Raw genomic sequence first — 25,671 nt, 5'->3', positions numbered from 1 at the left:
GGCGCTGTGGGCCTGGCTCGGGTCCACGCCCCCCAGAGGTGCTCTGGGCCGATTGGTCGGGCCCGAGTGATGAACCTACCCCATGGTGGCTTCCTCAGTAAAATACGAGGTGTGTTTATCAGAAGCGGGGGCATGGATGCTGGGCCAGCAGAAACAGCAAATTCTCCCCCAGAAAGCCACACTATTTCTGGGTATTCCCCGTCTCTCTCAGAGCCATCCTCTCCCTTCCTATTTAGAGGTAGACATGTGGCTGTCTCCTTCGCGTTATTTCCTCTCTGGCAAGCGCCTCAGATCTAGAGGCTTGTCGACAGCCACCTTGTAACAGGCAGACACAGGTGACTCTTCAGGAGAGACACTGGCACTGGCTCCCCGCTGCATACCCTGCCACCCCCGTTTTAGTAGTGAAATCTTTACTGAAAAAGATGGGTGACACACAGGAGTAAAAACGGCATGCGGTCACAAGGCACAGTTTTGCTGTGACCTGATTTGAATGTGGCATTAATGTGTTTTTTTTTACAAATGCACCCAGAATTCACACCTCCTCCACACCGAAGGCCAGACAAGGAAGCTGTGTGAAATGAATGTGCACCCGGACCCTCCACTCCCATCCCCAGTTTGCAGAGAAATTTGCTCTGCCTCAGGTCTCAAGTGATAAATGACTCATTCTGAAACCAAGAAATCACAGGACCCCTAAATTTTTAGAAATTAAATACTAAAAGGAAGAAGAGGGATGCCATAGTCCCTGTAGCCAAAGAGGTGTTCGCTCTGCCCAGGAAGCCAAACATCCTAGGGTGTGTGCTCATTTCTTAGTTTGCCCTTCAGATTGAAAGGACAGTCAGCTCTTTTTGTATTTACTTAGAGCAGTAACTTAATAAGTAGACCTGAGACAAGAGATTGAATCGTTTGAACTCTTTGAAAAATAAGGGCTGGACTATTATTGTTTTTTGCCTATGGAAAAAGGAGGCATTAATTGTACAGGCCGACTTACAAGCCTGCTCATTTCTTGGAATCCCAGCAAGGGCATGGAGCGAAGGCAACAGGACTGACTTTGAACCTGCCAGGTCAACTGGGATTTGAGGGGTACCTGGGAGTTTGGAGCCCCAGCTTTGCCTTTTTTTTTTTGAAATCTCTGCTGAAACAAGATGAAACCTGACCTCATTTCCAGCTCCTCTTACAAAACCAAAGCCAGACCCAGGCTTGTCAGTGTTCTGATTGGGGCGAGCCAGGGACCGCCTGTTGGGAGGTCGGGTCTGATCCCAGTCCTGCCCTTGCGTAGCTGTGTGACTCTGGGCAAGTCATTGCCCTCTCTGTGCTTCTCCACCTGTAGAGGGAGCTTCCTAATGCCCAGCCCTCAGGATGTCACAAGGACATCAGTGCTGCAGCATTCAGCATGCGACATGGAAGCACTGAATAGGAGCCCTGGCAAGGTGGCGGGTAGAGTGAGGCGTGTGGTTGGGTGACTGCTTGGGTACCTGGCGAGTTTCTGTGGGGCCCATTTCTCTTATAATTCCTGTAACTAGTAAGGCAGGCGAGTGAGTGTGTGAAATCATGGAAAGAGAGGGAGGAGGAGGACTGACAGGCCCAGGCACTGCTGTAGAGAGATGTGGGGCGGCCGGCTTTTCAAATGGGCTTAACTAGGATAAGGAAGAAGATTGAAGGTGAATTAGGACAAATCCTCTGAAGAGCAACTTCCCAGAAAACCCTTCTGAATTCAATCTCCTGCTGTGCAGTAGAAGATAATGAAAAACAAAGGAAGGGGCACCCCCAATACTTAGCACACACACTCTCTGTCGTTGCCAGGGGCAGTTCATTTCTTGTAATTTGGCTCCAAAGCCAGCCAGTAGCCTGTAGGTCTTCCCTTGTTTCCAAGGGAACCAGCAAAGGAGTCATCTTTCGCCTTCCCTTAGCCTTCCTTTGAAGGCCTTTTTATTCTCCCTTTCCCCTCTTTTTCATCTGTCCTTGCTGATTGCTGGAAAATGGAGCACAGAGGGCAGTTGAGAAAATCCTTGAATTTGTGAAGTCAAAGACTACTGGGAGGTCATGCCTGCCATTTCCCTGAAAAGCACTTCACTTTCCAAATATTAATCAGATTAGAACGGACATCATCCCAGGCGAGCTGATGAATTATTGCTGTCATTTGAAAAATCAGAATACTGGGGAAGCTCAAGGATTTGGCCAGAGTTGCCACGTCAAGAGGCAGAAGTTGACGTCTTTGGGTCCTGAGGGTCCTCAGGCCTCTCGTGGCCTGCACCGGCCGCTGCCTGGACAACAAGTGGGGAGATGTGGCCTTTCCCGCTTTTTATTTTAAATTGTGGTAAAATATAAATCACACAGAATTTACCATCTGAACCATTTTTAAGTGCACGGTTCAGTCGTGTTAAGTACTTCATATTGCGGTCCAACCATCACTACCATCCATCTCTAGAACTCTTTTTATCTTGCAGAACTGAAACTCTGCCCATTAAACAACTCTCCATTCCCCCCCTCCTCTGTAACTCGCATTCTACTTTCTGTCTTTGTGGATTTGACTCTAGGGAGCTTAGTTAAGTGGAATCGTACAGTATTTGTCTTTTGTGCCTGGCCCGCGTACCTTAGCAAAATGTCTTTGGGGTTCATCCATGGTATAGCCAGACTTTCCTTCCGTTTCAAGGCGGAATGATGATTCCATTGTATGGATAGACCATATTTTTTATCCATTCCTCTGTTGGTGGGTGCTTGGATTGCTTCCAGCTTTTGGCTATTGTGAATAGTGCTGCTACGAATGTGGGTATACAAATCCTTTCTCACTTTCGAGGCTTTGGCAGAAATGATAGAAGCTATGGAGGGTCTGGGCAGGGCCCACCCAAGTCAGATTCAGAGATGGGGGTTCCTGCTCCCAGTTTCGCAGCGTCACAGTCTGCGGGGTTGTGAGCACGTTACTTGACTCCCAGAGGCTGGAGACTTCAGTGGCCTAGTGGGGTCCAGGCTAGGTGCTGGAGTGTTGGAGACTGTGAGTCAAGGCACGCAGCAGGGGAACTGACACTGTGCGGGTGCTTGTTTCCACGATGCAGCAAACAGGCAGGGCAGGGAGAAGAGCCCACAGCAGCCTGGGGCAGAGGCCCGCCACCTAATCCCTCTGTACCTCGGTTTCCCCTGCTGTAACATGCAGAGATTAGGGTAGATCATCATTGCCCCCGCTGCAGGATATGGAGATGGTTTTAGGTGGTGCAGAGAGGGCCTTAAAGAATATAGTGAGAGAGCTCTAATTCTGAGCAATTATCTCCACGTAGGGGAGTGTGGGGGGCTGCAAACTGGTGTGACAGGTCTTCAGTACCTCCCTGATGTTTGTGAATCTCCCTTTCTAAATGCACACTATAGGCTTTGGCACCTTTTTGTTTAGTCATCATGTATATTTTTTACAGTTGCTTTCTATTTGTGCTAGTTTTATGCTTATCATAGTAATTTTTTGAATTTTTTATTTGGAAATAATTTCAAATTTACAAATAGTTGCAAAACCAAAAATAGTATAATATAAAGAACACACCTTTACCCTTTACCTGTTTCCACCCTATAACACTTTATGCCTTTTGCTTTCCTATTTGTGTTTTCTCTCTCTGCACACACCCCTCCCACATACACACTTTTTGGGGGAGTAAGATAAGTCACACCCATCGCACCCCTTTCCTTCTAAAGCATCCACGGTACAGGATACTGTGTCAACTTCATGGTACTTCCCTGCTGTTCATGTTCCACTTGTATTTGTTGGCCTAATGATGTCCTTTCTGGCATATTCTCTCTCCTAGCAAGATCCAATCCAGGGTTGGGTGGTGTCTTCAGTTGTCATGTCTCTAGACTCCTTTACTTAGGAACATTTCCACAGCCTTTCTTTCTCTTTTACAACATTGACTTTTTTTTGAAGAGCATGGAACTTCCTTCACCTTTGTTCTAATAAAATGTTCCCCATTTTATCTTTGACGTGTCGTGATTAGACTGAGGTTATGCATTCTTGGCTGGAATGTGGCATGGATGATGTCATGTCCTTCTTCAGGGTGTCACATTGGGAGGCACATGACGACCTTCTGTCCCTACGGGGTGATGTTCATTTGGTCACCTGGTTAAGTGACCAGGTGTAAGTTTCTCCACTGTATAACTACTTTTGTTTCCTTCACAACTAATAAGCAGTCCATGGGAAGACACTTTGAGATCATGCAGATACCCTGTGCCCCTAAAATTCCTCCTTAGATTTGGCATTCATTGATGAGCTTGCCTGATCCATCTTTGCCATGATGGTCACGGAATGATGATTTTCCAACTTCAGCATTCTCTTCGTGGTTAAAAGTCAGCCCCAGCATTCTGAGCAAGATCCCTTCCTTCTTCTTATTTATTTATTTACGTTACTGACGTGGACTCATGGATTTCAGTTTTTTAATGGTTTATATTTCATTGCTGTATTTAATTATTTTGGTGCTCAAATTGTCTTAGAGTTGGCCTGTGGGAACCCTTTCAAGCCTGCTGCTCTGTCCTTTGTGATAAGCCCCCACCATTGTTTCGAGCAGTCCCTTACACTTTCTGATATAACAAGGTATTCTATGTTCACCTCATACCCACTGGGCCCATCCCTGGAATCAGCCATTTCTCTGAAAAGCTATGGTTCCTCTCCATGGTCAATGGCATTAGAGGCCAAGATCTGGGCACTGCATGTGCTCATTGCTACTGGGATGTCTGCTATTTGGCCCTTTCAGTGGACAAAGCTAGGAAATACGTGTGTATATATACACAAAGTGCATGTTTATACATGCACACACATACATATTTTAGAAATCCTAAGTTCATGCTAGTACCTCCGATTCCAATCAATTTATACAGGGTTTTTCCTTGTCCTCCCTGATTCCAGATGTATATGTCTCTTTTTCTGCAGTAAGAGCCCTGGCTCCCAACAGGGTCAACACAATTATTTGCTCAGTCCTATGATACATCTAAAAGAGCTTCAGAATTGTTCCACTCAGAATTGTTTATTATTTAGCAAACAGAGTTCAAGATATTGCAGTTCTTCTTCCTCCGCCATGTCCACCCCAGTACTGTATCCCACAGCCGAGGGTGTATAGTCAAGTATAATAAGTCCTCCTCTGACGTCACCAGTAAGTTCTTGAAAACTGTAACTTAAAGGGAAATGACATATAAAGAAACCAGTTTTACCCATAGACTACATTGATATAAACAAAAGTTAAGTTTCTGTGCCATACTTCTGGTCACAAAAACATCACCAAACTTGTAAATAAAGACCCAAAACATTTCTAATATTAAACATTGAAATACCTGTGAGCTACAGGTTAAGATAATTATTTATCCAGTTTTTGGTGAACCCGTGAGTGACAGCGGTCGTAGTGATGCTGGGTTAAATAAACACATAAATGTTTACAAAGGGGAAATTGTCAGGAGCCTCTCCTACCGCCGCGCAGTTCAAAAGCAATCACAGATACGGTGGGCTCCCGAGCGCTCCTGCTGCATCGTTTATTGTCATGCATTTGTGTGATGATTGTCTACTTTATGAATTTTTGTTTGCAATCATTTGTATTCATTTATTTATTCATTTTGCAACCCACTTATTCCAGTTCAGGGTCTCTCTCGGCCAGAGTCCATTCTGGACTGGATGCCATTCCATCACAGAGTGCACCCACACTCAGACTGGGACTGTGTAGACACGCCAGTTAGCCTGCCGTGCACAGCTCTGGGCCGTGGGAGTAAACCCGTGGAGACACAGGAAGAATGTGCAAACCCCACACAGACAGTGACCCCAGCCAGGAATCGGGTTTTTTTCCTCATCAACGTTATAATGAAATGACATTGAATGAAACGACATTATTAGAAGACCTGCTGTGTTGTGTTCATAAGCTCCTTGGATCAGTCCGTCCGTCCTTCTGTTCTTTTCTCCCTCCAGGGTAAATGTGGCATTCATCTTTAAATAAATTTGGGTCCTTTTTTTTTTTTTTTTCAGTTTGGGGTTCTCCTTTCCCATTCTTACTGATTTCATTTCCTTTTTAGAATACACAGAATATTAACCAACTTAAAACTATGGAAAAAGGTGTAAAGGTGTGTTCAAAGAAGCATCCCCCACCCCCCGCATCCCTTCCACCTCATTTCTACCATCTGTTGTAGATAACCAACTTGATTTTCTTCTGGAGTATCTTTCCTGTGTTTCTTTGTGTAAAAATAAGCAGATTTACATGTATTTTCTTTTCCTTTCTTTCTTACACACAGGGTGGCATACTATATGTGTCGTTTGGCATGTTGCTCTTTCACTTAGCAGTATCACCGGAAATTACTCCGTCATCAGAGGCCTTCCTCATTCCTTTTTGCAGCTACACTGTGTGTACAGACCATAGTTCACTCCACCAGGCTCTCGGGCCGGGACATTTAGGTAGTTTCCAGAGCTTTGCAGTTACAGATAACACTGCAATGAATACCCTCTGCCTGTGCTTTTCCATGCCGTTGGAGGTGTGTCTTCCCAATAAATACCAAGTGGATGGCTAGGCCGAAGGCTATAATAGTGATTTAAAGTTTCCTTTTAAACTGTGTTTAAGTGGGGAAAAAAAGTGAGGTGTTCAGATAAGATGATTAAATACATAACAGATAGTACAGGCAACAACAGACATAACAAGAATCATAAAGGCAAGCAAATAACTGAAGTTCGAGCAAAACAAGGCTAAATTATTGCTGCAGTTCCTTCGAACTCCAAAATGGAAACCTGGTTGGTGAGGGAAGATGGCTCGTAGTGTAACAACTGGGGTTCAGATGGGGCCCCGGGAATCCATCCTGAGAGCCTGAGTCCCGGCCTCAGTGACTATCCGTGGAAATCTGTGTCCATATGTGCCCACTGAGCTTCCTTCCTGGGTGGCAGCAGCATGGCACAGGCACCCTGGCAGGGAAGCCAGGCCACACTTGGGTAGGCACAGTGTCAGCAGGGACAAGTGGTAGCTGGGGCCCACAAGCAGCACAGTCCTGGTGTGGTTCACTGTGACCCTGAATCACCAGGCAAGGTCAAACCCTCTTTGGCATCCCCTTTGAGAGATGGCTGTAGAATCCACGAGAGCGGTGAGAACCTGGGCAGAGCTTCTCCCTAAAACCTGCCACCCACTACTCCCATACCCAGGGAGCATTTTGCGTACAGGTTCAGGGAGTTGGCAGATTCTAGGTAAGAACCAGTACTTTAAAGGATTGTTTGGATAAAATTGTTAAAAAGAAGGGGGCGAAAACCTGTTTTGACATTTGAGGAACTGATCTGTATTCATCTAGAAGATTAATCTAAGTGGAACAGCTCATTCCACAACTGTGCTGTCTGGATGAGCGAGGTTCAGAATCCTCGTTCTGTGTGGAGAGGCCTTCGTGGGCCTGGTCCTGCCCCAGGAACTGTCCTGGTTTCAGTGCTGCATTTCCAGCTGTATTAAGAGTCACTACACTTCAGGGTTTCTGTTCTGTCATATGCAGTTTCTAGGGTTGGGCCAAACCAGTTGCCTTCAGGCAGTTTTGTGTAAAGCCCCAGAATTTCAGAAAGGAGCCCCTGTGGAGTAGTGAGAGATGCTTGGTACCCACCACCCTTTATCTAGAGCCACTCTGCTCTCCTCTGCTTACTGTGGTGGTGTGCCCCGGAAAATTGTCATTTAAAATTAACATTCAGGTTGGGCACAGTGGCTGACACCTGTAATCCTAGCACTTTGGGAGGCTGAGGCAGGAGGATCACTTGAGCCCAGGAGTTGGAGGCTGTAGTGAGCTACGATGATACCACCGCACTCTACCCAGGGCAACAGAGCAAGACCCTGTCTCAAAAAAAAAAAAAAAAAAGAAAAGAAAAAGAAAAAAATCAGCTGCTAAAAACATTAGATGAGCGCTTGACTGGATTATCTTTAACTCCTCCTCTGCTCCAGAATTCTGATGGTGTCCAGGGAAATTCAGAAGCCAGAAAGGGGGTAACCATGTCTGGGCAGACTTGGCCTCCAGGCTGAGGCACTAGGGCTTGACCCTGTAACCTTAGGGGGTCTCAGAGGTGAGTTCCCACTCTGTCAGCCAGGCAGGGACAGAGCTGTGCCTGGAAGAGGGGAACCGGCAGCTGCAAGGGAGGTGGACCTGTGGTCACAGGGTGGAGGCCAGAGGCCGGGAGACAAGGGGGAGGCTGGCTTCATGGTCTTTGCTGGCACGCCTCCTCAGGAAACACAAACAGGCAAATACATACAGACTAAGCACGCATCTCCCCAATACAAACACATCTATTATAAACTATATGTATTTGTATTATGCTACTGCTATGGACAGTATAAAACAAAATAGATTTTTAAAAGATGAGTTAAAAATAAAAGACCCATTGGCTCTTGCATACCACTGAGGTGTCTGCACCCACTGTGGGGAAAACCAAGGTAGTTGGGAGGCAAATGGGCATCTGAAGGAGGCTGGTGGAGGAGACAGTGCAAGGAAAGGCAGGAATGATGTTTCCTGACAGCGTCCGCACCACCTTCCTGCTCTTTGCAGTATCAGAGTGCTACTTGTACTGCCGTTTACTCAATAGCTGTCTTTGAATTGACTCACTTGTTTTTTTCCTGAAATTTAGCCTCATTCTATGCAGTAATATCCATGAGAGGTTTTCTGTGCAGCTACAATTTTCTTCTAACACACAATGAAATAAATGCACAACTATGCAAACAAAACATCTGTCCACACACCAGAAGGCATCTGTTGGCTCCCACTTGTACGATGGGGTCCCGCCCTGTGGGAGACGCCCATCTGTGGCGTCTGACTTCAGATCAGATTGGGAGGGAAAGGGAAGAGTGAGCCTTGCAGAGGGCCAGGCCCATGTGGACGTGGGGGTTGCATTCCTCTGTGCCAGGGGGAGGCTGCAAGTGCAGTCATGCCTAACAGTCTGGGGAGAGTGGCAGGGAGGATGGGACGTCTCCCCTGAGAACACTTCGTGTACATGTTGATGACAGATGCTGCTGGGCTGTGGCCCACCCTTGCCTCACATCGCAGCCACCATAAATCCTTGCCAGCCCTGCCTACTGCCAAAACTTGCCGCATTGGGCTAGACTAGTCATCCATTTATCTGTTAAAAAGATACCTATCGTGCACCTCCTGTGTGCCAGGCCATGCGTTAGGCACTGGAGACACAGTGGAGAACAAGACAGATAAGGCAGCTACTCTTACGATGCCCCTGTTCTAGTGGAGGAAGGAAGACAGCAAACAAGCAACACAATAGAGAACTTAAAATCCAGGTAGTTACAAATGCTATGAAATAAAATCAAGGTAAAGGGGGAGGGAGGACAAGTCTCTCGTACAGAAGAATCCAAATAATTTGTGTAAGATACTCACGGTAGAACACAACTCTCCATTCTTTAATATGACCTGTGCTAACTGACGTCCTTCCACAGCATATGGTATGGAAGGAGGAGGAGAAGTAACTTTCCAGTGGAGAAAGCTGCTCGGCGTTAGCTTGGTGAAGTATTAAAGATTAGCATGAGCAATCATAAGTCATGTTGGCAGTATGTTCCCTTGATACGATGCGATGAGAAGAGCACTTCCCCTCTGGGGTCTTCCTCCCCAAAACCCGTAACCCTGGTCTGATTATCAGAAAAACATCAGACAAAGCCAGATTGAGGGACTCTTTAAAATCCCTGACCAGTACTCCTCAAATTGTCCAGGTCATCAAAAGCAAGGAAAGTCTGAGAAACTGTCACGCCCAGAGGAGCCTGAGCATGACAACTAAATTTAACCATTGCTCTTGGACAGTAAAAGGACATTGGGGGAAAATTAATGAAATATGAACAAAGTATGAAGTTTTAATTAAGAATAATTTTAAAAGAGGTAAAGAAAAAAATGGGTGGAGTGGGCATCTAAGGTGTCTCCAAGGAGGTGACATTTGAGCTGAGCCTTGAATGATGCACTTGAGTCACCCTGGGTAGGAGAGACCTGGGTGAGAGCCTTCCAGGCAGAGGAAACTGCTGTGTGAAGTTTCTGGGTGGGAACAGTCTTGGGTGTTGAAGAGACAGTGAGACGCCCAGCACAGCGGGAATGGCGTGGGGCAGCAAGGGAGAGAGGACCCGGAGCTGAGGTCAGAGGTGGAGGGGGGCCAGGCCTGCACTCTGGGAAGGCGTTCGGATTCCATCCTGAGTGTGATGGGAAGGCATTGAGAGTTTTGAACAGAAGGGTGACATGTGACATGAGCTAATTTCCTTCTACTCATGTTGGGATCATGTGGAGAACAAGCTAGTGGAGCAAGAAAGGAAGCAGAGGCCAGTTAGGAGGCCCCGGCACGAGCCCAGGGGGAGGACCTGTGGAGGCCACGTCTGAGCCCAAGTTATGCATTCTCATCCTTCCAGAAACAGAAATGTAGGTTCACATTTCATCATCTTTTTTCCCCCCATTCTATCTCCTGAAGATGGGGCAAATGACCTAAATAATGACCTGAACTCTGAGTTCCAAGGACTGACTGACTGAAAGTCCACACCCACATGGCAGAGAACTCTGTGACAGGGACACAGTGAAGCCCAACCACCATCCATCTTTAATTCAAGATGTTTTTCTTTAGTGCTTCATAACTTTTTCTGAAAAGTAAAAATGCACAGTATGCTTAGGTTGGTTGCTACAAGTTGCCCTTGTTTAATCAGCGGGAAAAAAACCCCCCGAGGTTCCTAGCCTCTCTCTGCCTCCAGGAGTTGCATGTGGAAAGGGGAAGGCTTCAGTCACATCAGAGCCTTCTCTAAAATGTTAGCAGCTTCAGAATATCATCAGTGAGTTTGGTTGTGTTTACTAACCACGAATCTTATCTCAGCTGCCTCAAATCCTTTGGGAAGGAAATGTGTTATCAGTAGAGTAAAATAGATATCTTTTTAAAATCTTGAAATAGAATAAGTGATTGCAATTTGTGTTTTGTTACCCAAAAGTTTCTTGGTGTTGCCGAGATGAGTGGAAAGAGAGGTTCTGGCCTCCGTCTTGTTTCTCCCCCAGTGTGTTGCTGGTGTTCAGATCACCACTGTTGGACATTTGCTTGATGCGTTAGGAGTGATTTGTACACACTATTCTTGAATACGAGCATGTGTATAAATCTAGGTCTGTAAAGCTGTCTGGGCTCATCCGGGTCTCCATGTTGGCTTCCAGAGATCGAGATGGTGATCATGGAACGCAGCAAGCTCTCGGAGCTGGCCGCCAGCACCTCTGTGCAGGAGCAGAACACCACGGACGAGGAGAAGAGCGCTGCGGCCACGAGCTACGAGAGTGCGCAGTGGAGCAGGTAGCTGCACCGCCCTGCCCAGCGGGTCTCGGGAAGAGGAGACGGGTTCATCGGGAAGGTTGAGTGCCTGGGCCAGGGCCTCTTCTGTCTCCCAGCCAGGTTGTGCTGCCTCCTTGCCTTTCCCAGCTTCTGCAGTCTCGGGCCACCCAGACGCATGGCTCCTCTCAAGAGGCACGTGGACAGAGCCGTCACTCGACACTGTAGTGCTCACACCTTGGAAAGAGATTGGCCAGGATAGGGCAGCACCACACCAGAGCACTTTGGAGCTGGGCCACACTTCCCACTGGCCACTCCTGGAGACGCTCTGCTGCTCCCAGAAAGGACGCCCTCGGGAGCCGGGCTTGGATGGCCCTGCCTGGTTCATTCACTGCCACGCAACCCACTGTCCCTAGGTCCTGCCCTCATGACTCAGCTGGCACGATTGAATGCTGCTGTCCACCGTCGCCTTTGTGGCTGTTTGTTCATATCAGTGACGCCCTGCTGTGGCTGCATCTTAAACCTTGGCAATTCCACAATTCCCAGAGCCTTGCTGTGGCACCAACCCCTCCACAATGGCATTGGGTGGAAGGCTACTTCCAAAGTGTGCAGGGAACCGTTAGGAGGGTGTCCTCATCTCAGTTATTTCCTTATCAGGTGGCCCACTGCACAGATGCCTGTAATAACTTCCTTATTAACACTACCTTGGTGTTAGTTAAGGAATGCACAATAGGGTTTCTCCATCAGCCTGCGAGGCATTCACTTCCTGAACCCTTAGGGTGGCGTGGTAGAAATACACGGTCCATCCTATTTATTAATATAACTTGAAGTGAAGAGTTGAAACCCACCGATTTTTCCTTCTACATCCTGTTTGTCTCTTTGCTTGGCAAATATTTCAATTATCTAACAGATGGGATTAATTTTTAACAGATGTGCAAGGGGGCCATTTTTAGTTTTCGTTAAGTAAAAAACCATTGGAGTATGATGTGAGCTATCAGTTATTATAACTTATATAAAGGACTTTTTGATTTTGCTTGGCAGCAAAAAATGTAGCCACTCCTGAAGCTCTGAAAATTAAGGAAGTCATTCTAAATACAGAAGTTTGGGGACAACCTTGGCACAGCGTTGGTTAGAATACGAATAATTGGAGAAGCCACCAGTGACTAGCGTAGAGGTTGCTTAAGCAACTGCCGGTGTACCTGCTTAATAGAATATTAGGCGCTGCTTTTAGATGAATACTGTCACGGGTTCTTAGGATCTAATGAATGGAAACAGCACATATTTTGCATAGTATGGTAATACTATAGCTTTGCTAAAGGAAGAGAAACGCCCATGTATTTCTTCACCCTCCCCAAAAAGGAAAAAAACAGACCTAAGTGTTATGTTTGAAGATTGGGGTTGATAACTTCTTTTTTTCTGAATTTTAGGGAAGAGAGGGGTTTTCTTAGATTTGATTGGGATTGTTTCTTAACTTGGGACATCTTCGACCACATGGCTTATAATGGAGGCTGATTCAGGTGCCTTGAGTTAGGCCACGTGCAGGCCCCGGAACCTCGGGACCTGATCTCTGCTCTTCTCTGAGGCTGAAGGCCAGGGAAGAGACTGGCCGGGGTGGAGAGTTGCTGGTTGTGAGAAACTGCTACATCCTCTGTCTCCTGATTTCCTGGCAGGGCGGGTGCTGAGGATAAGGGAATGTGGCCATATTTTCTCTAGGATGTGAATTGGATTGTCACGTTGGTCTACCTGCCCCAAAAAACAGCATAGTAAAAAGTAGACTCTTCTTATAGTCCCCATATATTATGGGCTGTATCTGCATTCGGCATTAAATATAAGCCTAAGAAATGAGAAACATTCAAAATAGTGTTTTTTAAAAAAATTATTCTTAAAAGAACTTTTTAAATATTATGAAAATAATACCCATTTACAAAATGAAAAATCTTGAAAAGTATAAAGAAGGAGGAAAAAAGTCTCCATGATACCAGCATTCAAAGGCAACTTTTACTACCATTTTAGTTATTTCTTCCCAGTTTTTCTTTAGTGTCAACTTTCTGGGAATTCTGCCCTCCCTTCCCCCAGTAGCTTGGACCATTCCATGTCTGTCTTTTTTAATTCCTTTTTTTTTTTTTTTCCTATCAATAGCAAACCCTGAGCATCTTTCTCACTTTGTTATACTCTTAGTAAGCAAAATGCTTAATGGCTTTACAACACTTCGTCTTATGACGATGATATATCTGCCCAACCCTCCCGCTGCTATTGGCATTTGGTTGTTAATATTATTCTCAAATGAAAATATAATCCACGTTTCAAGCCGCTGGTTTACAATAAAACGTTTTATACTTTATCTTGCTCTTAAGTTTGGAAGTGTTATTGCTGGAGGCTTTCAAAATCCCGGATCTACACATGGCAAAACTATTAACACATCTGTAAGGCGCTGACCCATTTAGGGCTCTGGAGAACAGGCGCCAAACATAAATGTCCCCTTTAAGTTTTTTTTAAAAAAAATTTTTTTGTGTCTCATGTTTATTTGCAATGTTAAGACAAGTACATTTTCACTCCTTTTGCATTTTTCAATTTGATATTTTGTATTGGTGGTACATTTATAGAGTTCAAAATCCAAAAAGTATCAAAGGTTCTACAGTGAAGAACCTCCCTGTTTCTCCACCCCACCCAGTTTCACTCCCCTTAGGTAACCGATGTTGATAGTAGCTTGTTGTGTCCTTCTGGGATTAAATGTGCCCTTCGTCGCCGATTGAGGTGCTCTGCTCTCTTGGCCTCAGCCTGGCATTCAGAGGGGGCGGCCGCAGACGGTCTTGGGATCCGAGCCTCCTGCCTATGGCCAGATCTGTGCATGGTCTATTATCTTTGTGTTGAGGGGACCTTCCTGGCCGGCCTTTCACCTGGGAGGGCAGCATTTGGGATGTGCGGTTTCCGGTATTTGCAGCCACTCTATAGATCTCGCCCACAAAGCATCAGAGGCAAGAGACCTTGCCATGGATTCTTACCAGTCAGGGAAAGTCGGTCCAAAAAATTGCTGGGCCAGGACCCTGCCAACATGAAAGCATGGAGAAGTGCCCTTGGAATATTGAAAATAGAAATCAAATAGCAGCTCCCAGGTGCTGGCATCTTCCGTAGTATCTGGCTTTGTGCTAAATGCTTCTTAGTCATCATTGCACCTGAATCCTCCCATTAACCCCACAAGTTTCTGATTCCCATCATACAGGTGGGGAAATGAAGAGGTTTTAAGTAACTTGCCTAAAGGTTTGCAGCTAAGAAGAGGTAAAATCAGAATTTGAACCCAGGCAGTCTAGCTCCAGGGCCCATGTTCTTGAACTTGTTCAGATTGTTGTTTATGCTTTGTCTGGTCTTGCTAGCCTATCACACTGCTCATTTTCTTCATTCTCTTGTGACACACATCACTTTGGAGTGCTGTCTGTCTGTTCTCCGTCTCTGCCAACTGGCATGGAGGCACCAAAGAGCAGGGACTTTGTATCAATTATCCCTGGTGTCTGGGATGCCTGATGGATGATTGTTGAGTGACTGAGTGATCTGTTCCTTGGTCAGTTTTCCCTCCACATAGCAGCTTTCCATGGGAAGAGCCTGTCTCTCATTCGTCTTTATGGCCTTGGTGCCTAGTGCTGAGCTGGGCACACAGTGGACTCTACACACAGGTGGCCTAAGTGAGTGCACACCTGTGAGAGGCAAGGGCAGCTTTGCCCCATGAGCAGGTGGGAGAGGGGAGGTGTTCACCCACGTGCGCCACAGGGCTCATATGTGCCCCTCCTCTTTTCCAGACCCTTCCTGGATATGGTATACCACGCCCTGGACAGCCCAGATGATGATTACCATGCCCTCTTTGTGCTCTGCCTCCTCTACGCCATGTCGCATAATAAAGGTAAGCTTGTGCACCTCGCCGCCTTCCTGGCTGCCCTTGAGTACTCGGTAGCACCCTTGCCCTCCGCCGTGCAGAGGGAAAGGAAAGGCGCTTTCCACGCAGGGTTTCTTTTCTGGCTCCGGTGGATTCTCACAAAACTCCTCAGCCTCGTTAGAATTTCTCAGGTGATTTTCTACCAACTGAAGCCACAGGAATTGGTTACTCAGGCAATACGGGGGAAGGCGGGGAGGTTAAAGTGTTGGGTGCCTAACCCTGTATGACTGTGTTCACACTGTGGTTTTCTTTCGACCCCTTGATTTACAACTGACTTAGCATCCGACCTCTTTCCTAACATCAGAACTGAAATCAGTCAAGTTGTAATCTTGGTTTTGCTATTTATAATACTTGATGTTCTTGCTCTGGGTTCAGAGCTAAAATAGACCCTGGGTGGATTTTGTGGAAGTGTAGGTTTCCTTTCTGAAGAAAGGTGTGGTTCGCTGGCTTCCCCTGCTGGGGCTGTGAGGCCAGGATCCAGCTCCTGTCGCGCTGTCAGGTCGCCTTAGGATTCCTTCATTCACGCTGTCACTGCCGACTTCTGGGAATAATCACTGATGTCCCCCAGCCCCAGCTTGACACAGGCATGTGCTGAAACCTCCATGTCAGAATCTCTTGAAAGAATTTAGGAATATTCCTTCTAGCCCCTGCCAAGGGCATAGATGAGAGAGACATCACATCAAGGGATGTTTGAGTAGGTTGTTCATGAGCTTGTTGGGGAATAGGAGGAGTTGATTTTTACTAAGACAGCCTATGGCTAGAGATACTAAAGTGCATGCAACAAACTATTCCTAAATCATTAATCATGATAAATAAGCCAATTGGTGGCAGGAGAATATATAGTGGAAACAGTATCCCCCCTACCCTGAGTCCCAGCTCTTCTCTTCAAAGGCAGTTCATGCTACCAGTTTCTTGTGTGTCCTTTTAAAGATAGCTAAGCAAACCCAAGTGGGAGTGTATGTGATTTTATTTCTATGACTGCCCCCCTCTTAACCGTAAATGGAGGTGTTCATATGTCAGTTTTTTACCTTCTCTTCTCACATCATCATGTGTCAGCACGTGGGTTCATGTCTATGCAGAACTGCCTGTTCTTTTTGACCACATGTCTGTGCCGTCACCTATTCTGCCGTCCCCTCCTGAACGGCACTGAGACTTTCCAGACGTTGCCTAATGTAGACAGGACGAACCATGCTGACTGCACTCAGGGGTAAGTCATTGTATTCAGGTGTAAGTCTGTAAATCCAGCCTAAGACTTTTAAAAGAAGGGTGTCAGGCTCCAAATCCTGCTACTGACATTTCCTTCCACTGCCTTGTTCACTCCCATGGCTTCTGTGGTCCCCTCCAGCTCCTGGCTCGGCGCCTGGCACACAGGGGCCTCAGTTACTAAGGATAAACCAAACTCCATGAGGCTGTGACCGGCTCTTCCCCATGAACGCCCACCACTCCCCGCCCCCGTGCTCTATGCCCTCCTCGTTCTGGCTCTGCAGTCCTAACTCCTACTGGTTACATGCTGGCGCCTCCTACCCAGGTGTTTCAGCAATACCTTGAAATAGTCCGTCCACCATTGCACTCATTACCCATAAATGTACCCCAACCTGGTCACGCTTCCTGCCATTTCTCTTTCAGTTGAAGTTGCCAACCAAGGTTGAAACTGCCATGACATTTAGCTCTTTCCCTCCTTCGATCCCAGCATTTAGTCATCAAGTTTTGTCAATTTTTCCTTTTCAGCCTATCTGATCAGCAGGCTTTAATTGAGTGCCTGCTCAGTTCCTGGCTTCAAGCTAGGTGCTGGAGGTGAGAAAGGCACGGGAGCAAGAGAAGTCTGGGCAGGTCACTCCAGCGGCCACTGTCTCATACCTGCACTAATGAATTAGCGGCCTCCCTGAGGGGTCAGACACTTTGCCGTTTTATAATCCTTCCTCTGTAGCACTGCCAGATAATCTTCTTACAGTAAGACTGCTTTGATCGTATCCTTTCCCCATTCAGAAACCTTTAGCTCCTGCTTTGCTCCCTTAAACTCCACCCTCCCGTACCTGTCATTTGGAGTATCCAGCTTGCACCTATCTGTCACGTAGGTTTGATCTGAGTCTCAGGATTTCTCTTTACCGACCCTTGGCTCTGGCCCAGGGCTTTTCAAATTTTTATGCAATGACAGAATTTTTCATAGAGGTAAACTGGTAGTTGCTGTCATAGTACTCACTGAACTCTTTAATGTTCTTTCAGTTGCAAGCAGCAGAAACTGCCTCTCATCAACTTAAGCTAAAATGAAAGTCTGTAGGAAGGCCCCTGGGGAAGTTCACAGGATCCAAGAAATTGCTAAAAAGCCTAGGAAAGGACAGGAACCAACCATCCAACGGGATTTCAGCAGCAAAAGTTCATGGACCATCCCTCAAGGGCTCTGAGTTGGTCCCAGCAAATCCCAGGCTGGGAGTCTGGCTCCATTCAAGTTTCACATTCTTGGGCAAGAAATCTGATTGTTTGAACTTGGTGGTGTGTCTAACTCTGAAATAGTCAGTTATGGTTGGGTGACAGGGTCACACAGCACAGACTTGGTCCCAGGGGGCTCAACCCTGGGTCTGGGACTGTTCCCAGGAAAAGGAGCTCCTTTGGAAGCCTGGCATTCCCCCTACAACTGGACAGTCTGCCACCTTCTTGTTTGTGTTTTTTCCTGCCATAGTCTCTTCGCCAACATCACCACCTATTGAAATCTGCCTGTCTTTCAAGGTTCCACCCAGAAGTCACCTCTCCAGGAAGCTCTCTTTGATCCTTTCAGGTGATGTTCACTCTGGGTAGGACCACCTCGTGTGGCACTTTATATACATAGCTGGATTTGATTTGCTAAAATTCTGTTAAGGATTTTTACGTCGTGTTCATGGATGATACTGGTCTGTAGTCTTCTTGCAGTACTCTTGTCTGGTTTTGCTATCAGGGTTATGTTTACCTTGTGGGATGAATTAGGAAATATTCCCTCCTCCTGAGTTTTCTAGAAGAGTTTTTGTAGAACTGGAGTTGTTTTTTCCTTAAATGTTCCTTAAACCAGTGAAGCCATCTGGGCCTGGAGTTTTCTTTGAGGGAAGGCTTTTAACCACTCAATTTCTTTGGTAGGTCTAGAACTTTTCAACATTGTCTATTTCTTCTTGAGTCAGCTTTGGTAATTTGTTTTTTTTTTTGTTTTTTTTTTTTTTTTTGAGACAGAGTCTCACTCTGTTGCCCAGGCTAGAGTGAGTGCCGTGGCGTCAGCCTAGCTCACAGCAACCTCAAACTCCTGAGCTCAAGCGATCCTCCTGTCTCAGCCTCCCGAGTAGCTGGGACTACAGACATGCACCACCATGCCCGGCTAATTTTTTCTATATATATTTTTAGCTGTCCATATAATTTCTTTCTATTTTTAGTAGAGATGGGGTCTCGCTCTTGCTCAGGCTGGTCTCGAACTCCTGAGCTCAAGCGATCCGCCCACCTCGGCCTCCCAGAGTGCTAGGATTACAGGCGTGAGCCACCGCGCCCGGCCAGCTTTGGTAATTTGTGTCTTTCAAGGAACATGTCATTTTGTCTGAACTGTCATATTTATTGGCATGAACTTGTTCATAATATTCTTTTGTTATCCTTTTAATGTCTGTAGAATCTGTAGTGATGTTTCCTCTATAGTTCATGATATTGATATTTTGGGTCTTCATTTTTTTTTTCCTGATCAGTTTGGCTAGAGGATTATATCAACTTATTTCCAATTTATTCTTTGTTTTACAGTTTCTTGTGATGGAAGCTTAGATCATTGATTTTTTTAAAGCTACTCAATTTATTTTATTTTTTAAATTAACATACAGTAAAATTCTTTTTTTTATATTTAGTTTTGTGAATTTTGGTACATGTATGAATTTGTGTGAATACCACCACTATCAGGATATATTACACTTTCATTATTTGAAAGCTTCCCTCATACCCTCTCTGCACCAGTCATTGATTTTTAAATCTTTCTTCTTTTATAATATGAATCTAATGCTATAAATTTCCCTCCAAGCACTGCTTTGGCTGTGTCCAATAAATTCTGATATATGCAGTTTGTTTCCATTCAGTTTAAAATATTTTATAATTTCCCTTCTGATTTCTTCTATTCCTATTCTGTCATCTGTGTGATTTCCAGCTGAGTTTCTCTCATTGATTTCTTTCCTGCTTTTGGATCTCACCTCTCTCTCTCTCTCTCTTTTTTTTTTTTTTTTTTATGCCTGGTAATTTTTGATTGATTGACAGTTACTGTGAATTTAACATCATTGAATGGTGGATTCTTTCTTTTTAAAAATATTTTGGGGCTTATGGTTAAGTCAGTTGAAATCAGTTTGATCCTTTTTGAGGCTTACTTCTAAGCGTTTTTAGAGCTAGTCCAGGCAGCCTACAGTTTAGGGCTGACTTGGCCCCGCTAGGGAGGCAGTGCCCTTCTGAGACTCTGTGCAGTGTAGTGTCCCACGGTTAGGGGGACCTTCCACACTGGCCAGCCCTGTGTGAGCTCCAGAGGTTGCTCCACCTGCTTCATTCCAGTAGGTCTTTCCCTTTCCTCACGTGCATGCACAGATCAGAACTCAGCTGAAGCTCGGAAGGAGCCCTCTGCACCTCCCTCCTCTTCAGTACTGTCTCCCACACATTTTAGCCACTTGGCTTCCTCAGATTCCAAACTCTTTCTTCGCATCTCAGAGAGCCTATGGGTTTGGGTTTTCTCTCCTTGTGCTGAGGCCTGGGTGCTCTCCCCAGACAGTGACCTGGAGCAGTCCCTGGGATACCCCTTTTGTTCCTTCTCTCTCTCAGGGGTCACCTTCCTATGCTGCCCATTTGCCTGGAGTCTGATAACCATTGTTTTATATATTTGGTCTTGTTTTCTAAGTTGCTTGAATCAGGAGGTTAATCCAATCTATCTTGGCCAGAAGTATGTACTTTTTATGTACTTACTAAAGTAAGTTTTATTGAGGTATTATTGGTATACGGTAAATTGCACATATTTAAAGTATACAGTTGACAAGCTTTGACATACATAAACACCCATGAAACCATCCCCAAGATCGAGACAATATACATATCCATGGCCTCAAAAGTTTCCTCATGCCCTCTCTCTCCTCCCATACCTGGCTCCCCAGTAACGCCCATCTGCTTCCTGTCACTGTAGGTTAGTTTGCATTTTCTAGAATTCTTTGTAAACAGAGTCATACAGTGTGTACTCTTCTTTGTGTGGCATCTTCCAATCCACATAATGATTTCGAGATTCATCCACATTGTGCATATCGGTTCTTTTCTTCTTGTTGAGAGTGTTCCATTGTATGAACGTACCACAATTTGTTTATCCATTCATCTGTTAATGGACTTGTGGGTTGTTTCCAGTTTTTGACCATTGCAAATAAAGCTGCTGTAAGTGTTTGTGTACAAGTCTTTGTATGAACTGTGTTTTCTTTTCTCTTTGGTAAATACCTAGGAATGGAGTGGCTGAATCATATGGGAGGTGTACGTTTGGGTTTTTTTTTTTTTTTTTTAAAGAAACTGCCAAACTGTTTTCCAAAGTGCCCGTATTATTTTACATCCTATCATCAATGTATGAAAGTTTCAGTTTCTTCACATCCTCACCAGTACTTGGTATGGTCACCTTTTTAGTTTTAGCCATTCTAATGGGTGTGTAGTGATATCTGATTGTGATTTTAATTTGCATTTGCCTAATAAATAATGATGTTGAACATCTTGCATGTCATTTATTTATCATATAGATATCTTCTTTGGTGAAAAGTCTTTTCAAATCCTTTGCCCATTTTTTACTGGGCTTTTTTCTTATCATTGGGTTTTGAGAGTTCTTTATGTATTCTGGGTAAAGTCCTTTATCAGATGTATTTTGCAAAGATGTCCTCCCAGTCTGTGGCATGTCTTTTCATTTTCATGACAGTGTCTTGGGAAGAGTAGACGTTTTTAATTTCCACGGAGTTCCCATGGCACTTTTTTATGCCTCTTTTTCTCTGCATGTTCACTCTGCCAGTCTGGACTGCCAGGCCTTGGAAGGCAGAAACCAGGGCTGTCCTGGTGCCCCCTGCAGTACCCAGCCTACGCCTGGCACTCGATCAGCACTCTGCCAAAGTTTGCTGATGGTTGCCTCTCCGCCGTGTGGCAGGTCCCCAAGGCTGCTCTCTTCCTGGTATCCTGTGCTCAGGGCCTCAGCAGGGCAGGTGCCGTCTGTGAGGTGGTGATTGCCAGACTCCCAGGTGCAGTGGGCAAAAGCTCTTGGTTCTCTGGGTGGCTGGTTTTCTCGAGGGACGTCCTCCCTGGAGCCCCCACCTGTGGGGGAGTAGAGACGTCGTGGCTTGCCGTGTGTGCTGCAGCGTGCCCTCAATCAGTAGTCACGTGTCCTGGAGAGACACCCTCCCGACTTCCCGCCTGGGCATCCTTACCTCCCTTTCTTAGGGATTTCTTCTTAGAAGAATAGAACTGTGTATTCGAGGGAATTTATTTCCTTCTTCCATTTTCTGCTAATGCTATTCATTTATTGATTCATTCACCCTTCCCGCATACATTTTGGAAGCCCTATTAGATGCCAGGCACTGGGGTTAATACTGGGGATGCAGCAGTGAACCAAGCAAATGCTTTCATGGAGTCTGCATCCTATCAGCCAAGACAGACGATAAACTAGGAAGCAAGTGAGTAAGGTATTCCCTGTGGGGACACATGCAGTGGTGAAAGTAAAACTGGGTGAGGATCTGGGGCAGGCTGAAGGCCCAGGGTGCTGTGTCCACCTGGGCAAATCGGAGAGGTCTGTTGGAGGCTTAAGTGAGGAGAAGTAGCTACCTCGTGAAGATCGGAGGGAAGAATGCACCCAGACGGGGCCCCAGTAAAGGCTCTGAGGTGACAACAAGCTTGGTGCCCCAGAGACAGGTAGGCATGCTGACCAGACTGGCGGAGGGAGGCAGCACCGTGGCAGGGACTCATCTCGGTGAGAACTGGTGACTGCAGAGGGAATAGATTGTGCTCTGATGCGGCAGGAAGCTCTGAAGGGTTTTCAAGCAGGCAAGCATCATATAATCTATATGGTTACGCGTGTTTGCCTTCTTCTGAAAGTGACCATCTGTTTTGTCTGAAAACTCCTTTGGTTCTAAAAGACCGTGATCAGGTAGGTTGTGATGAATCACGCGTGCAGGGTACCAGCTGTGTGCTGGGCGTTTGCTCAGCACGGGCTACAAGCTCCAGGCAGACCGAGGCCCTTGCCCAAAAGAGCAGCTGTCTCACTTGGGCAGAAAGTCCTACGAGGGAGGAGACTGTCCAGCTCAGGGTCACATGCCTGGTGGTGGGTGTAGACCCCACCTGCAGGAGTGAATCCCCGATTTCCAAGGACACCTGGGCTGTGGGGTCAGGGAACTGGGAAGAAGCAGCCAGAGGGTGGGAAGGGTAACAGGGAGAGGGCAGAGCAAGGTGGGGGGTGGCAGAGAGCCTGTGACACACCTGTAGGATCGCTGCCCTGGCCTCACGCTGAGCGGCAGCGTGTCCTTGACAGCAGGGTGCCCTGAGAGGCAGGCAGGCCGGAGCCGGTCTACAGGCCGCGGTGCAGGCAATGACCGTGAACCGCATTCCTACAAGCGTGTGGGGGCTGCTGGAGGGCGGTGGGGCCAGGAAGGGGTCTGATCCACTCTGCACCCCTCAGGGCAGGTTCACAGTGATTCAGTGGGAAGATGGGAGGGATGGAGAGATGGGGGCGGAGTTGAGGGGGAACCGAAAGGTTTTCTTGTCATTCAACAGATGTTTGCTGAGTGCTTGCAATGGGCAAGGTATGGTTGCAGGCAGTGGAACGAATCTTGTTTGTCTTGTTCAAGTGAACACCAAGATCAATTGTGATTGTGACAAGTGGTAGAAGGAAACGAGCAGAATGGAGGTTGAGGAGTAACAGGTAGTCGTGGTACAGCGGTCACTAGGTTACCAGCCAGGGTGGTCAGAGAAGGCTTCTCCGAAGAAGGAGCATCGGAGCCGATGCCCGAAGAGTGAGAAGGAGCCAGCTCTGCGAAGATCTGGGACAGGAGTGCTCCAGGCAGCAGGAACAGCACGTGCAAAGGCCCTAAGGTGGGGGAGAGCTCACACATTTGAGGAGCAGAAAGCAGGCCAAGGTGAGGCTGGCCAGGCAGGCAGGGACCGGATCATGAAGGGCCTCGAAGGCTGTGAAATGAATTTAAATATTATTCCAATTGCAGCAGGAAATCCCTACAGGATTTTTAAGTAGGATAGTGATGTGATCGGATGGGAGTTTTTTTTAAAAGAAATTTCTGGCTACTAGATGGAAAGTGGATTAATGGGGGTGGGGGAGTGAGTCTCGAGGGGGCAAAGCCGGGAGCCTTCTTAGGAAGCTGCTGTAGCAGTCCAGGCGAGAGAGAATGTGGATTGGATCAGGGTGCTGGCTGTCGAGACGGGGGAAACCGGAAGGGTTTACGACAGCTGTGGAGCCAGAGCCAGGACGCGCTGACGGATCGGGTGTGGGGAGGCGCGGCGACGTGAGAGGGCCGTGTCGAGGACGGCTCCTGCGCTTTGGCTTGGTCAGCCGTGGGGGGCCGTTTACTAAGATGGGGAGACGAGGAGAGGCGCGGGGCTGGGGACAGGACAGCTGCCAGATGTGAATGGGAGGGGCACCAAGGGGGAGTGTGGGTGAGGCCCAAGTTCCTGAGTCCTGTCTCTATGTGACATGCGGTGCCATTTCCAGAATCAGCGAGCATGGGCCACGGAGCGGTTTTGGAAAAGAAACTAGAAAGTTCAAGTTTGGTGCCCTGAGGCCCAGGTGCCCCGGGGGAGCTGCCTCGCGGGCAGCTGGCGAATGCGCAGTCCCGGCCTGTGGCACAGGCTCTGCCTCTGGTGGTTTTGGTGGCTGTTGGCTGGTTGGTCAGTTTTTGGTTACGTAGCGGGTGGTTCGCTGCTTTGACCTTCAGTCTCTTTTCCAGATCCTGACCCCCAAGCAGGCCTCGGAATGAGATGGTCTCTTTCTGATAAATTTTTCCTCATAGACAATTCTAACATAAAAGCAATGTTAATAAAAACCAAATGTGAGCTCAGGCCTTCCAGTAAATCATAATAGATTAGATGCTGCACCGAAATGAATATCCCACAGTGGAAAGGGTTGACCGGCTGGCGGAAGGCGCTTGTCGTGATTCAGTTGGGCCACATAATGAATTCTGGTTAGTTTCTTAACAGAAAATGCAGCCTTCGCTCTTCCGTCAAGTCCAAGGGCAGGCGGGGGTAGGGGGCGAGTTTTGCAGCCTTTGTGTTAAAGGTTCCCTGTCCACCCACCACCCTCTGCTCCCGCCCCTCCTTTCATTGTTTGCGCAGGAAGAGTCGTGGGCTTTTTGTCTTTTTTGTTGTGTTGTGTTTAGCTGAGAAGTAGCCACACTGAGCGATGTGGGAAAGGTTGAAAGGTAATAGGATAAAAGGAGGCATTCGCCATGCAGAGAGCTGGCAAAACGTCACTTTGGATCTTGGCTGACACATAATCACAACTGGAAGTACACTGGAAATCGACCCAACATCTGGTTAGCTTTCGAAATCGTTGGCTTATAGTTTTCCAAAGCTGGCAGTGCTTGGCGGGACTGCAGCCAAGGAGACCTTGCGTGGTCAAAAGAAATGTTAAAAGTGGGAACATTATTTACCTGGTATTCTCATGGTCTCTTTATCCAGGTTTGTCTGTCTGACTCGTCTTAGGGCAGCTCTGGTCTGGGTCTTTTCCACCCCTCCCCGAGTGGGGTCTGTCCCTGAGGGGGAAGAATCCAGAAAGCACAACTCACATTGCGGAGCCACGCCCTTCCCTTCTGTTTTGGATTCTTTGAAAGAGAGAGTTGGGAGTTCCACGCCCACCCCTGCAGAGAAGGGGACGCCCACCCTGACTCATGTGGTTGGCGCAGGCCTGGCCCCGAGGCGGGGCTGAGGGAGGGGCCAGGCCCTCGCGGTCTGCTGGAAGTCGGCGAGCTAGTGGTCAGTGAAGTGCGTCGGGGTTTCTTTGGAATTTTTCTGTCACTAGGCACTTAGGGGTTGAAGCAGATAAGAAAATACGTTACCCACAGTGTTTATTTCAGTTTATTTCCAGAGGGAAATGACTAGCAAAGAAACGCTATTGGGTTTGCAGCAAAACTTGCCTTTCTGTGACTAAAACTGTGTGTGTGTGTGTGTGTCCTCGTACACGTGTGCTGTCTTACCTTGCACATGTATGTCCCTGTTATGCCTCGACGTTGACCTTATTCATTCAGAATTGTCAGCCATCATTTCGTTTCAGGAAGGTGGTTTAAACCGAAATCAAATGCTTTTCCACAAATTAAATGCCGTCCTAGGAATAGTGATGATGATGTAATGTTTGTTATAGAAAACAAAAATGACAAAAATGAGAATAAGATTTTTTTTCACTTGCCTATGATTAGTTATAATTGATTACCTCACAGTAACCAATTGCCAATAATTTTGTTTATTTCTTTCTAGTCTCTTTTGCGCCTGGGTGACAGTTGGGCTGTTCTGCTCAGCTGTCATGTTGTAGCTTCTGTTT

At 46.7% G+C, this 25,671-nt stretch overlaps 1 protein-coding gene across 5 annotated transcripts in view; it reads left to right on the top strand.

The window, feature by feature from the left end:
* Positions 1 to 25,671, top strand: part of CLEC16A (C-type lectin domain containing 16A) — a 198,314-nt gene that overhangs the window by 49,268 nt on the left and 123,375 nt on the right. For all 5 annotated transcript variants that reach the window (XM_069486925.1, XM_069486923.1, XM_069486922.1 and 2 more), the window contains 2 exons: positions 11,119 to 11,251; positions 15,019 to 15,119. In XM_069486925.1, the coding sequence (XP_069343026.1) occupies positions 11,119 to 11,251; positions 15,019 to 15,119 (234 nt within the window). The remainder of the gene's footprint in view (positions 1 to 11,118; positions 11,252 to 15,018; positions 15,120 to 25,671) is intronic.

Source organism: Eulemur rufifrons, chromosome 14 (assembly GCF_041146395.1).
Source record: "Eulemur rufifrons isolate Redbay chromosome 14, OSU_ERuf_1, whole genome shotgun sequence".
NCBI classification, from domain to species: domain Eukaryota; kingdom Metazoa; phylum Chordata; class Mammalia; order Primates; family Lemuridae; genus Eulemur; species Eulemur rufifrons.
This window is presented reverse-complemented; position numbering and strand designations above follow the sequence as displayed.